Raw genomic sequence first — 14,340 nt, 5'->3', positions numbered from 1 at the left:
CTTCAAACAGGTTATTGCTAAAGTGGGCAAAAGTAAGGTGCATCATTTCAAGCTGAGCATTTCTACTGATTCGGTATGAAATAAAATGTCATTTACACTTAAGAGCTTCTCCACGGGCTCCCATGCCTGAGCTCACTGACGGCATTACCCCTATTCCCAGAACTGTCTGAAGCAGCATTGTTGGAGGTTCTCCCAGCAAACCCGGTTTCTATAAGGAAGAATAAAAAACTGTGTAAATGATTAAAATAATCTGTCTGTAGGTATTTCTTACAAAACTTTCACATTCAGTTAATCTTTTTAGATACACAAAACTGTGAAGTTATACCAGATGAAGACCATTACTTGTTTTACCAGCTCTAAGAATGCCCAAAGACAGTCCAAGTGAGGAGCTTACACTATTAGCCTGGAGGTTTTCAATCTTCATGAGCTGCTGCTGTGGCATCGGGAGGTGAGCCGGGCTCTGCAGCAGTAGGTTGGATGTGCTCCCCAGAATCGAACTCTGCGAAATTCATCAAAGAAAGTGTTAAGTTGACAGGCATGGAAAACAGCACATTCTTGAAATATTTTCAGATGATACTGCTGGAAGAGATTTAAATTAGTTTCTGAGGTAATACAGCAAGGGAATAACTATTTCTTCCACAGAACTAACTAGAAAACTGAAACTAACTAAACTAGAACTAGAACCAACTAAACTAAAACTAACTTTTGCTTCGTTCATAGAAAGTTATTTCAAGTTCTTTTAACCTCTCTTCCTCCTAGCCCTTTTTTCACCTCACAAGTATGCTTTCTCCTGGCTTTTAAAGGATCAAATATACTCCAAATACAAGCCAGACTCCATTGCAACCCCCTGTGTCTAAGCCACGAGAGAAAAGCCAAATGTGTTTGAAGCCTGTGCAGACGGGGGAGTTTCCCACAGCGCCAGTAAGAAAGATGAGACACGAGGACTTCAGGGGATGATGAGCTCTGGGGATAAGGACTTCATTGTTTGTTAACGTTTGCATTGTGCCTTGCATTGCTATTTGAATACATAATTGCCGCCAAATATCTATATAGTTTGCAGGACTCGGTTGCAGCTGGCAGGGACTCTCATCCCCTGCTTTACACATACCAAACAGTATCTTTATTTTCAAAGAGGAATATCCAGGTATGTTTTTCCCCCTCCTTTTTAGTTATGCATCTAGATTCTAGATTAGTTACACATCTGCTATTTTAGTTGTCTTAGTGATTTCCAGCAGAAATTATCCAGGGCTGTTTATTGCCACCAATACCAGCGGTTGTTCCTTCTAAACTTAGAGAAGTCAATGAAGTAAATATATTAGTTCAACTACAAAACTTTCAGAAATACAAGAGAGGAAAAGCAGGTTGGTTAGGATCCTCAAAAGAAAGTCTCTGGGTTAATAAAGATTTAATAAGCTGCTGGACAACTCATGAAGACACACCACTGAGAAAGTTTAAAATGCATTATTTGGGCACATGATAACTGTAACAAAGAGAAATTAAAGGAAGAAGTTGAAAATCACGCTGAAAGATTACTGGATGAATAACCCATTTGTTCAAACTCCTCTCTGTTGAATCTTTTGTTATCAATTATTAAAATGCTGTGGCATAATCATCCTAAAAAATACAGTTTCTTCTCATGATATTACTTTACAAAACCTTGAATATAAAATAGCAAACCCAAGATACACAGGAAGCTGAATCTGTATGACAATAAAAACAGTGACCTGGTTCTCTGGCTTTAGAGAATACTCTGAAATGAGTCACTGAGTAACAGAAAATCAAATAAAAGTTCAGTCTATTAGACCAGGTTTGGAGCTAATTCAATGACAGGAAGCTCTCTGGAAGAGAATTAAGACTCATGAGTCTCTCTGAAAACACTTAAGATGTTTTGGCTGCAGCAACCTTAAGCCTAAAAATATCAGATCCCCATCAATGTCACTGCTAACTGTGAAAACATGCCTGTCTGCAGGCACGGTCAGAAACTGCTCCCATTGCCTTCCAAGGAAGCAGAAGAGAGAGCAGCAGTAACTAAATGTACCAACTGGAAATGTCATTTAAATAAAAGAAGTATAAGCAAAGAATGATGTGATTTTTTTTTTCATTGTACAGGACAAAAGCAACTCATTTGATGGGGCAAAATCAAGTAGTATTTATTTTATTCCAAAAGGATACATTCACCTACCAGTTTTTAACAGAAAAACAAAACAAACCAAACCAGAAAAGCTAAATATACTTAACAAAAGGAGTATCTCTGCATTTTATTTTTTTTTAAGATCTATCAGTCTATCTTTGCCAAAAGAATCACAGAATAACTAATACTTAAGGAGATTTTATTTTTCAAATGAGAATTTCCGAAACATCAGAAATGGTAAATCAAAGCCACCGACTCCAGTCCCTCACAACTACTTATGAAAATCCCCACCACGAATACTGAAGGCAAATTTCTAGGGCAAACTCATCCCAAATATCCAGTATAGGATCTTTCAGAAATTCTGGTGTCCATATGGAAGTCGTATCAACTTTACAATGAATTACAGATCCCCCAAGAACACTTTAAACAGCTTATAACCTTGGATATTGTTTTACTAAGAAGTACCATCTGCAAATCACTATTTTTTAAGGCATATATAGCACATTTTGGTCCCTGCAAGCTTTAAAATTAAGACAATGACGCTAAGTGTGTCGGCTTGAACAAGAGAAAACAATCAAGTCTCTACTGCAGTGTGTATGAGCAGCTCCAAGAGAAATGGATGTGCCCTGCTTCCTGAGCTCTAATTTAAAGAGGGATTTTTTTGGCAGTAATGGCAAGGTGTCTCTACATCAGGAGTTAGCAAATCAAAAGCTCGGTTAAGATAAAATAACTCACTTGTGGACAGTGAACACAGTCTGCTCTTACACCCCCATACACATCTCATAATAGACCGCTTTAGAGTGCTTTTCTTAAAGATCGCTTTAACGAGAACACTTGATTTTAGCTGTAATTACTTAAAACTTTAGGAACATTTTTCAAGCTAAGACCTCCACAAATATCTATTTGGACCAAAGTTATTTTGTCACTTACCTGATGAACTTTATTCAATTGCAAAAAAGGTGGGCCAACTGCTGAGTTTATAAGATGAGGTAAACCTGCAGATGCTCCAAGAACTGCTTTAGAAACACAAGAAAAAGTTGCGGTTTTGTAAGTTAGGCAAGTAAAAATCTTTATAAGAGTTATTCTATATTTTTTAGATTTAGTTTCCATGAAACTTTCCAGTGTACTAAACATCACTATAATGAAACCTTTCAATACACCCAGCTCTGATCTGCAATTAACAGGATACGAGAGATCAAATGTTTTCTTCAGGGGCTCCTCTAAAGCTGTGTGTTTCACTCCAAGACGCAGAACCACAAGACCACAGCACTATCTAAAGTGCTCTGAGATATCAGTGGCACCTAAAGTGTTTCTTCACTGAAGTGGTCACTTTACACGCAATTTCTGCGTATCTTCAGTCAGTAATTATGTCACAAACTCTAAGCTGCCTCCCACTTGACTCCAACTTATCTGTTCTCGTTCCTGTTCCTAACGCTTTCACCATCTGAAATGTGGTAAGATTGGGTTTTATATGTTTGTTCACGCCCATCCTCATGAGGAGACAGAGAAATGTTTTTGGCTGATGCCGTTATGCAATCTTGCATACAACTATGGTAGCAACCAAGTGAATAATGATTTGCATTGGAATCAACGGAAGAAACACTACGGCTGCGAAATTCAGATCTAGAATCAGATTTAAACTTGCCATTTTAACGATGTCTGCAAAAGATACTTCATTCTAAACCCACTTCTAATATGAATATTCAGAGGCCGCAGAGTTAACATGAGGACATTTTCAGGTAACACTAAATTTTACCCAAACGCAACAGTGTGGCCATCTACCTCTTGCTTTTGCTTTCACAAGATGTGAAAGCGTCTACACAAACACACTGAAAGAGTGGTTGCGCAGATTTTAAAATAGTATTCCTGCTTCTCTGCTTTGCTGAAAGCTTCATATCACCAAGAACGGGGTTTCTTTTTTTTAACTCTGTTTTAAAACAACTTACCAGGTTTAACAGCATGTCCACGCAACTGGGGCTGCAGCAGCATTTGCAACATGGCTGGGTTATTCAAACTTTTCATAATCTGCACCGGATTTGGCTCTGGAAGCAAGCCTTTCCTATTGTTCCTCATCTCCAATTAAGACAGAGACAAAAATGTTAGGATCAGGAGAAAACAAAAAGAATACATTGCAATCCCTCAAATTTGTGCGATGTTAAGGTACATATTTTGTTTTACACGGAAAATAATCCCAAAGTGTCCTTCCCCATTTCCTGCTCCTTTCCATGCTCCTTCTCCCTCAAATGAAACGCCTAACAAAGTATTTCAGAAAACTTCAAGTATATTATTTTTCCTGAGACACATTTCTTTTTTTCCCTTAAACCAAGACAGCATTACCAATAAAGGAGAACAGCAAAGGCGCTGTCACCATGAACACCACATACTACCTTATAACAGCACCACTCATCTCTTTTATAATATAAAGACATGGGCTAAAGGTAGCCAAAGTAATGAGAGTGTTCTGCTTCCACATTTAAGACTGTTTCATGTAACACTTATCACATCCCATTTTCTAGGAAATAAATTGCTAAGACGTGGGTGTAAAAAGCTTTCTTCTGTATCAAGCATGAAATTAAACTATTTCTCCTACCTTCAAATTTATCTTAAAACTGACAAATTCTTGCCTCTCTGTTTTAAACCGAGTTTCAGCTTGTCAAATGACTCCACTTGCAGTTATTTTTCTTTTGAACTGGAACAATTTATTGTGCAGAAAATTAAAGTTCCTAAAATCCCAGCGTTATGTATGTATAACTTCGTGATATCTTGTGGCCATATTTTACCCTCCCTCCTCGCAGAGCACAGCCACACTTTTCCTAGGAAGGACACCAAATTGGGCTGACTAGATTAACAAAAAAAAAAAAAGGCTAATGCTTCCAAAAGCTTGTCTCGTTTTCCTAATACAAAGCAGCTGGATCCCTCTGACCCAACTCGGGTTGCTCAAGGTGTATCGGACTTGTTCTGCAAACAGATTTGCAAATATCTTACCATCCTCTGCGCTGCTATAAGCGCCGCTAACGTGCTCCTGCCCGGTGCTCCTGGAGCACAGTAGGACACCTGGATTCTCCTTCCTTTGATCATCATCCCATCGGTGGCTTCTTGGACCTTCTCAGCCTGCTCTGCAGTTTCGTACTCGACCACCGCAAAGTCCCCGATAAAACTGTCTTCATCTTGAGCAAACTGGAAACAACATTGCACAATGCGCTGAGAAAATGGAGCATTTTCAAATCTCTAATAAAATGGAGAATTCCAGGAACCACTTTGCAAGACTGCAAAATGCTTCGCAAACATTTGACAGCCTATGTTAATGCCTCCTCGTATCCACGTGGTTCTTTTTCAAACGTGCTAGATATAAGTCGAATATCATATCTACATATGATATTTGGCATGCATGCTGTATCTACTTGAATTACCACCTTCACTTCCATCTAATCTCATGGAGAACCTGAGCTGTGAAATGTATTTAACACGCATTTTCAGAATAAAGAAGGAATTAGAAGGAAATTTTAAATACTCCTGTTTGCTACAATAATTTTTATTTTGCAGGATCCAAATTAAAAACTCATTATTGTTCAGTTTTTAAGCCAATAAAAACATAATTCATCAGACTACATGACAGCTGTTGAAACACGAAACATCGCAAATTCCACTGATATATCCACCTTTTAGGAGAATATGAAGTCAACAGTTGTATTTAATGCCAAAACAAGATGCCAGACTGATCAATCAAGCAGACTGGAAACAGGCTAATGTGCCAAACAATGCTCTGCCCTTTGTTTGCAGAATTTTATAGCAGAATGAGCAGATTTAAATAAAACGAACAAAAAAAAAAAAAAAAGAGGGTGAGAAGGGAGGGAATAAAGCTTAGGCAAAAATCTCCAGTCCCCAAATGAACAGAAATTATATACTAGTTCTGATGCGGAAGAGAGGAAATTTCACTGGATAAACACAATTTATTTCCAACTATTAGATCCCACAAACTTACACTAATAATTGAAACAGAAAAGTCAAAGATTTTGAAGGAAAAGAGGGTGGTCAGATCTTTAATGCCACTGTTAAAGACTGGCCTCTGGGAAGAGCTCTGGAGAACACACATATTTTGATATATATAATAAATACACACACATATGAACATGCTACATATGTGTGTGTGTGTCTGTGTGGAGAAACATTATATTTTATTTTGACACCAGTATAGCTGCACTGGTAAAGACCTGAAGTACTCGAGAAAAGAACGGTTTGCAGCTATGGTACATGTTGTAGTTTCACGCACAATTAAAAACTCCCTTAACATGTGAAAGTGCAGCTACCTCCAAACAGATCAGGAGTTTTTAAACTTCCCAGATACAGAAGAAAAGCCCTTTGTCCCTATCTAGATAACAGTCTAGACGTCCCAGTGACAATTTAAAGCTGACATGAGAAAAGAACGAGGTTTTCTGGTCCATTTTGTTGAAGCAACGGACAAGACATGTTGCTCTAAGTCCCAGGAAATGCCGTTTTTCTAAGACCCGTGTGTAGGTATCTGGCTTCAGCTCTTTCTGACAGAACATTTCTATTGTTAATAGCAGAGAGATCAAATGTATTTCAAAAAATGGCAAATTTGGAATGAAATGAAATGAACTAGACGTAAAATGAGAAGAGTGTGAATTGTCCCAGGAGAAGTTTTTTCTACCCATCATGTCACATCCCCCTCCTTGCTTTTTCCACGCTTGCTTGGGTTTCCCTCCTTCTCCTTTCCTTGTACTTCATTTTTAGGTCATCTCACTCAAAAACTCCCTAATTAATTAGCACTATTTTGATGATAATTCATCCATCATCTTCCCTTTCTCACCTATGAAATCTGAATCACCTGTTTACCACCCACCACACCTGCAAGCCAGCATCTCTGCTGCCTCTCCCTCACCCCTGTTGGGTGCCCAGTGGTTTGCACGACTGAGAATAAACCACACGTTTATTCTCTGAGAATCAATCATAAATAAACCTATTTTTCTTCTGTTATCATACTTCTATGATCTACCTATCAGTCTATTACCCGGTGTGTTTATACGAGCGATAGGTATTATGAGAATGTGCCAAGAATGTTTTCTTGGATATGTTTTTGACTGGGTGCCTATTTCCTAATTCAAAATCGTACCGTTTGATTCCTGTATTTTACCCAAACATGTATTTAGGGCCGCTTACTGCTATAGTGCATACACAAAGAGACCCTCCTCACCTACACCAGGTGTATCATTATCATTTCAGAAAGAAGGTAAAAGTCCCTTTTTAAGCACACAGTAGAATATTGTTAGTGAAAAGCATCTTTAGCAAAAAGCCTGTTATTCCTCGAACTTCAGGATTTTAAAAGAACGTTGAAAAAATGTTGGGAGAGCTGATAACAGCCGTGGGGTTATCTGACAGCTGGAAAAATGCCCTGAAGTAAAAGACTTTAAAAGATCAGTCTGTTTAGTTAATTAAACAAAGATTGAGCTAGTGACTTGATTACAGTATTTAGTACCCTCCTTGATTACAGTATTTAATACCTGCCTTGATTACGGTATTTAATACCTGCCTTGATTACGGTATTTAATACCTTCTTACAGGAAGAAAATAGTGGGGAGCGAAGGCTCCTCAGTCTCGTCATCAGAGGTGAAGCTGAAGCCAGATACATTCAACTGAGAAAACAGACACAAGTGCAAAATAACAAGGACAGGCATTTTCTGGAAAAAATTACTTCCAATTTAGGCACCTCCCGGTGTATTTGGATCAAACAAGTCTAAGGATGGGCTTTAGCCAACTACAAATTACTGGGGCTCAAAAGGAGCACAAGGGAAAATGTGCCGGGCTGCAGGTGGTCAGAGCAGACAGCCTGACGGACCTGCTGGTCTCAGAGGCTGAGAATCTCTGGGTACTTATCCCTGAAGCTAATCCCTGAGCAGCCTTCTCCAAGATAATTAAGGGGAAAAAGAAAAAAAAAGAAAAAAACCCAAAACAAACAAACAAACCCACAACTGAGATCACACCTGACTGCGTGACTACAAAGCAAACTTTCTTTCGACTGGCTGGTTTTGGTACCCTGGTCTGCGTCACTTCTGCAGGCAATATTTTATTTGTGGTCTAGTATCTCCCAAGCCACAAAGACAAGAAGGAAACCTTTAGACTCACAAAGGCAGTAAGGATCTACCTCTTCTGTACCTGCAAGCTTTCCAAAAGAATGCAAGCCCAGCGACTGAGATCCCAAGCCTACACGTTCATCAGCGAAAAAACACAGTAGATATTTGCAGAGGCTTCTTAAATATCTTAATTATACACATATACATATTCTCCATCATCTAAATTGTTGCACTGGTATTCATACACCCTGGCTTTCTTTACTTAGGAATGAAACCATCATCAACCACTAAAAGCTCCCCAAAATACTTCTAAAATTATTTTCAATAAAATAAATGAGGAGGGGATGTCTTATAAACATTTTATTGGCGCTTCACAGGAGCGATCTCCTGCAGAATTCCCAGACGACATCGACCACTCACTGCAAACCCAGACCAATAAAGCTTCTGTACCACATCATATATCACAATGCAGATGCAGAACTATTCACTACTTATAATAAAAATAAAAGGATAACGCAGCAAGCAGTGAATATGCAAATACAGAGCTACTTAAATCACAACCGTGATCTTCCAAGGATACAAATTCAACATACCTGGCAGAAAACGGGTTTATACTTCAGTGAGAAAGCTTGGATCAGTTCTTTTGAATCAGCATAGTCTTTTTGAAATTTATCTACACAAAGGCACTTGGAGTGAATAAGATTTGTCGTCAGCTGGTTCACGTCCATCCACTGTGCAAAGAGGGTGCTCTCGTCTAACTGTTTCCCCAGAAGTTCCAGTCTCGCCTTGGCAGCAGAGTCCTTCTTCATGTATTCCACAAAGCCGTAGCCCTTTGAATGGCCAGTAACCTCGTTATACACCAAAAAACACCTCTCAACGTTGCCATATGCACGCACAAGTTCTTCAAACTCTTCCAACGTAAATGAAATGGGCAAATTAGTAATGCACAGCAAAGCATCTGTTGGTTGGAGCTGCACCGATATTTCTTTTCCCCGAAGGGAATACTGGTGAAATTTCCGAATGGCGCTTTGAGCCTGCTCTCCGTTTAACAGAGTGACGAATGCTGGAAGAGACGAGAACAAGTTACACCACCTACCACAGCATCTCTCCAGCTACAGAGGTAATTAACTGTTCCTCTTCCTCTCCCTAAAACCCACCACTGGAAGTCACAGAAAAAAGAAGAGTTTGGGATTTACCCTGAAGATGCAACAGACAGAGAGATATGCTGTAATATACATTTAAAATCTGGCATTATCAACTGGACATCGTGAGTAATTAACTCAAAAAGTAACCATAGAAACACGGATACACGCAACCTCATTATTTTTTACACAAAACAATTTTACATTTGGGAAAGAAAAAGAAAATTAAATTTTCTACTGAAGTCAACACATTACTGATTCTACTGAATTTCTTTGAGAACAGCATCCACAAATTCTCACTCTGGAGTTACTGGATCTTTTTTACGTTTTCAGTCCGTAAATCATTTCCCATAATCACAGAGCCACAGGCCGGGTGAGGTTGGCAGGGACCTCTGGAGACCATCTTCCCCAATCCCCAGCTCAAGCAGGGCCACCCAGAGCTGGCTGCGCAGGACCACGTCCCGATGGGTTCTGTGTATCTCCAAGGATGGAGACTCCACAACCTCTCTGTAACAGCGCTTGGTGACCCCCACAGTGAAAAAGTGGTTCCTGATGCTCAGAGGGAAACTCCTGTGGTTTAGCTGGCATCTGTTGCCTTGTACTCTGTGAATTACAGAGGATGTATAATAACAGTCTGCAGTGAACCAAGCGGATGGAAGCTAATTCATGCGTTTTCTTCTGGTGACCAACTGAAGCGCACAGCACAGGGCAGTCCCAGGCAAACACCTGGGTTCACTGCAGGGAAGGGCAGTGAACTTCTCGCACTCCCCCCAGAGACACCCTCAGCGTCGGCAGCCAGTGATGCACGGGTGGGCACTGGGACGTGCCTGCAATGCCAAAGGTGTGAACGATCACCTCCAGAAAACTCAGCAAGTGTCTTTCTTCCACAACAGCCTTCAAACCCATAAATCACAGCAGCAAGTACCACCCAAATCTTTAAAACAGGGCAGTAGGTGAGACCTGCTGCTTTTAAGTCTCTTCTCATCTTTGCTGAGCTGCTTTTATTTACATTGATCCTATAGCTACTACATTCCCCTCTGAGGAGGGGCTGTGCTGAGGCACTACCAGTTCTTCTTTTCTTTTTCATTTTATTGTTTATTTAACTGTGTCTTCTCACTGGACTGCTGGAAAAGCCGTAACACGTGGATGTGGCAGCACCTCCAGGCACCAGTCCTGCTGATGTCATGGCCATGTCACAGTGTACAGACTGCTCGTGCTGGTCCACGTCACAAAGGGGTTGGTGACACGGTGGCCCCAGACAGGTATAAAAAGGGCTACGCCAGCACAGATTGGCAGACAAGGAGGCTGGAGAGGAGCAGGCAGGAGGGGAAGGCAAGGGGCCTGGGGCTGCCACAGCGATGGAGGATGACTTCACTCTCCTTGCCTCTCCCATGAACTACAGCCTGACTCCTGGAAAGGGATGAGACCAGAGCATGGCTCCTGTCCCCTCCCACCTTGTCACTCGGCCGGAGAACCCTCACTGCTCGACGGGACAGATAAGACTGTTCTGGGCTCTACCCTGTCCTGGTTTGGCAGGGACCTTCCCAAAGCCATGGGCAAAGGCAGCTCCACAACCCTCTCCCTGGGTAGCCAAGGGCTGGGCACCAGCCCTGGGGATGTCACAGCCACGTCATAGTGGGCACAGCCTTGGCAGTGGTCCATATCACAGTGGGATAAGTGACAGAGTTGGCCCAGGACTGATGTCTCCTGGCTGTCTGGGATTCAGATGATAGAGAGACTTGGTGCAAGACTGGCACTGCTGCAGGCAGGGAGGCTGGGGCTGCTCATGGAGACAGAGGGTGGCTGCTATGGGTGTTAATTCTCCTGTCGTTGACAGACACAGCCTGGACACAGGCACCACCACATGACGGCACACTCCTGTCAACTCCCACCTCATCACTGGGATGGAGAGCTCTCAGCACTCCACGGGACAGATAAGACAGTTCCGGGCTCTGCCCTGTCCTGGTTTGGCAGGGAGCCGCCCACCACCGTGGGCAAAGGCAGCTCCACAACCCTCTCCCCGGGTAGCCAAGGGCTGGGCACCAGCCCTGGGGATGTCACGAATGGGGTAAAGCGACAGGGTTGGCCCAGGGGAGATGCCTCCTCACTGTCTGGTATTCATGTGATAGACAGCAATGGACAATATTGCTGTGGGCAGGGATGCCGGGGCTGTTTATGGAGACAGAGGGTGGCTGCTGTGGGCATTAATTCTCCTGTCCATGACAGCCACAGTCTGGACATGGGCACAACCACACGATGGCACGTTAAACGTTCCTGTCCCTTCTCACCTTGTCACTGGGATGGAGAGCTGGAAGGAACACATAGCCATGGACAAGGGGACCTCCGCAACACCCACCATAGCTGTAGGCCATCATCCTACAGACAGCCAGTATGTGCCCATGCTCATGGGCCAAGGGAGAGCCACACCAATCACCCTTTCTGTATCCCATCCAGGTCCCACAGGCTGCTCAGAGCTGCCCACAGCCGTGGACAAAGGGAATGTCACAACGTCCACCACCTCTCTACCACATCATGGTCCCACAAGCAGCTGGAAGGAACATGCAGCCGTGGACAAGGTGACCTCCACAAAACCCATCATATCTGTACCCTGTCATCACCCTACAGAGAGAAGATGCCCACAGACCAGGGCAAAGGGAGAGCTACACCAACCAACCAATCTGTACCCCATCCAGGTCCCACAGGCTGCTCAGAGCTGCCCACAGCCGTGGATAACAAGAGCACCAAAACACCCACCACCTCTGAATCCCATCCTCATCCTACAACCAAGCCAGAAGGCGCCCACAGCCATGGGCAGAAGGAGCGCAGCAACACCCACCACCTCTCCAACACGTCATGGTTCCACAGGCAACTGGAAGGAACACATGGACATGGACAAGGTGACCCTCACAACAGCCACCATAGCTGAACCCTGTCCTCATCCTACACAGCACCTGAAGGTGCCCACACTTGTGGGCCAAGCAAGAGCTGCACCACTGACTGTACCTATACCCCATCCAGGTCCCATAGGCTGCTCAGAGCTGCCCACAGCCGTGGACAAAGGGAATGTCACAAGACCCACCACCTCTCTACCACGTCATGGTCCCACAAGCAACTGGAAGGAACATGCAGCGATGGAGAACGGGACCTCCGCAACACCTACCATAGCTGTACCGCATCCTCATCCTACAGACAGCCAGAGGTGCCCACACTTGTGGGCCAAGGCAGAGGGACACCAACCACCCCATCTGTACCCCAACCAGGTCCCACAGGCTGCTCGGATTTGCCCACAGCCATGGATAACAGGAGCACCAAAACAACCACCACCTCTGTAACATGTCATGGTTCCACAAGCAGCTGAAGGAACGTGCAGCCATGGAGAAAGGGACCTCTGGAACATCCACTGTATGTACACGCTGTCCTCTTCCTACAGACAGCCAGAAACGCCAGCTGCCTTGCTCAGAAGTCAGCCACAACACCTAATTTATCTGCACCCCACCCAGGTCCCACAGGCTGCTCAAAGGCGCCCACAGCTGTGAAATGCCACAATGCCCGCCACCTCGCTGCCACAGCATGGTCCCACAAGCAGCTGGATGGAACACATAGCCATGGACAAGGGGACCTCCGCAACACCCACCATAGCTGTAGCCCATCATCCTACAGACGGCCAGTATGTGCCCACGCTCATGGGCCAAGGGAGAGCCACACCAATCACCCTTTCTGTATCCCATCCAGGTCCCACAGGCTGCTCAGAGCTGCCCACAGCCGTGGACAAAGGGAATGTCACAACGGCCACCACCTCTCTACCACATCATGGTCCCACAAGCAGCTGGAAGGAACACGCAGCCGTGGACAAGGTGACCTCCACAAAATCCATCATATCTGTACCCTGTCATCACCCTACAGAGAGAAGATGCCCACAGACCAGGGCAAAGGGAGGGCTGCCCCAACCACCCCAACTGTACCCCATCCAGGTCCCACCAGCTGCTCAGAGCTGCCCACAGCCGTGGATAACAAGAGCACCAAAACACCCACCACCTCTGAATCCCATCCTCATCCTACAACCAAGCCAGAAGGCGCCCACAGCCATGGGCAGAAGGAGCGCAGCAACACCCACCACCTCTCCAACACGTCATGGTTCCACAGGCAACTGGAAGGAACACATGGACATGGACAAGGTGACCCTCACAACAGCCACCATAGCTGAACCCTGTCCTCATCCTACACAGCACCTGAAGGTGCCCACACTTGTGGGTCAAGCAAGAGCTGCACCACTGACTGTACCTATACCCCATCCAGGTCCCACAGGCTGCTCAGAGCTGCCCACAGCCGTGGACAAAGGGAATGTCACAACGGCCACCACCTCTCTACCACATCATGGTCCCACAAGCAGCTGGAAGGAACACGCAGCCGTGGACAAGGTGACCTCCACAAAATCCATCATATCTGTACCCTGTCATCACCCTACAGAGAGAAGATGCCCACAGACCAGGGCAAAGGGAGGGCTGCCCCAACCACCCCAACTGTACCCCATCCAGGTCCCACCAGCTGCTCAGAGCTGCCCACAGCCGTGGATAACAAGAGCACCAAAACACCCACCACCTCTGAATCCCATCCTCATCCTACAACCAAGCCAGAAGGCGCCCACAGCCATGGGCAGAAGGAGCGCAGCAACACCCACCACCTCTCCAACACGTCATGGTTCCACAGGCAACTGGAAGGAACACATGGACATGGACAAGGTGACCCTCACAACAGCCACCATAGCTGAACCCTGTCCTCATCCTACACAGCACCTGAAGGTGCCCACACTTGTGGGCCAAGCAAGAGCTGCACCACTGACTGTACCTATACCCCATCCAGGTCCCACAGGCTGCTCAGAGCTGCCCACAGCCGTGGACAAAGGGAATGTCACAAGACCCACCACCTCTCTACCACGTCATAGTCCCACAAGCAACTGGAAGGAACATGCAGCGATGGA

At 44.4% G+C, this 14,340-nt stretch overlaps 1 protein-coding gene across 4 annotated transcripts in view; it reads right to left on the bottom strand.

The window, feature by feature from the left end:
- Nucleotides 1–14,340, bottom strand: part of RAVER2 (ribonucleoprotein, PTB binding 2) — a 38,924-nt gene that overhangs the window by 9,760 nt on the left and 14,824 nt on the right. For 3 of the 4 annotated variants that reach the window (XM_065657649.1, XM_065657650.1, XM_065657651.1), the window contains exons 3-8: nucleotides 8,814–9,283; nucleotides 5,117–5,308; nucleotides 4,078–4,204; nucleotides 3,062–3,144; nucleotides 395–499; nucleotides 97–208 (exon numbers count right to left, since the gene is read on the bottom strand). In XM_065657649.1, the coding sequence (XP_065513721.1) occupies nucleotides 97–208; nucleotides 395–499; nucleotides 3,062–3,144; nucleotides 4,078–4,204; nucleotides 5,117–5,308; nucleotides 8,814–9,283 (1,089 nt within the window). Of the gene's footprint in view, nucleotides 1–96; nucleotides 209–394; nucleotides 500–3,061; nucleotides 3,148–4,077; nucleotides 4,205–5,116; nucleotides 5,309–8,813; nucleotides 9,284–14,340 lie in introns of all 4 variants that reach the window. The other variant, XM_065657652.1, reaches the window with a different exon arrangement.

The sequence above is a fragment of the Caloenas nicobarica genome, chromosome Z (assembly GCF_036013445.1).
Source record: "Caloenas nicobarica isolate bCalNic1 chromosome Z, bCalNic1.hap1, whole genome shotgun sequence".
Taxonomy (NCBI): Eukaryota; Metazoa; Chordata; class Aves; order Columbiformes; family Columbidae; genus Caloenas; species Caloenas nicobarica.
Note: the sequence above shows the minus strand (reverse complement) of the source record. Positions and strands in the feature narration are given on the sequence as shown.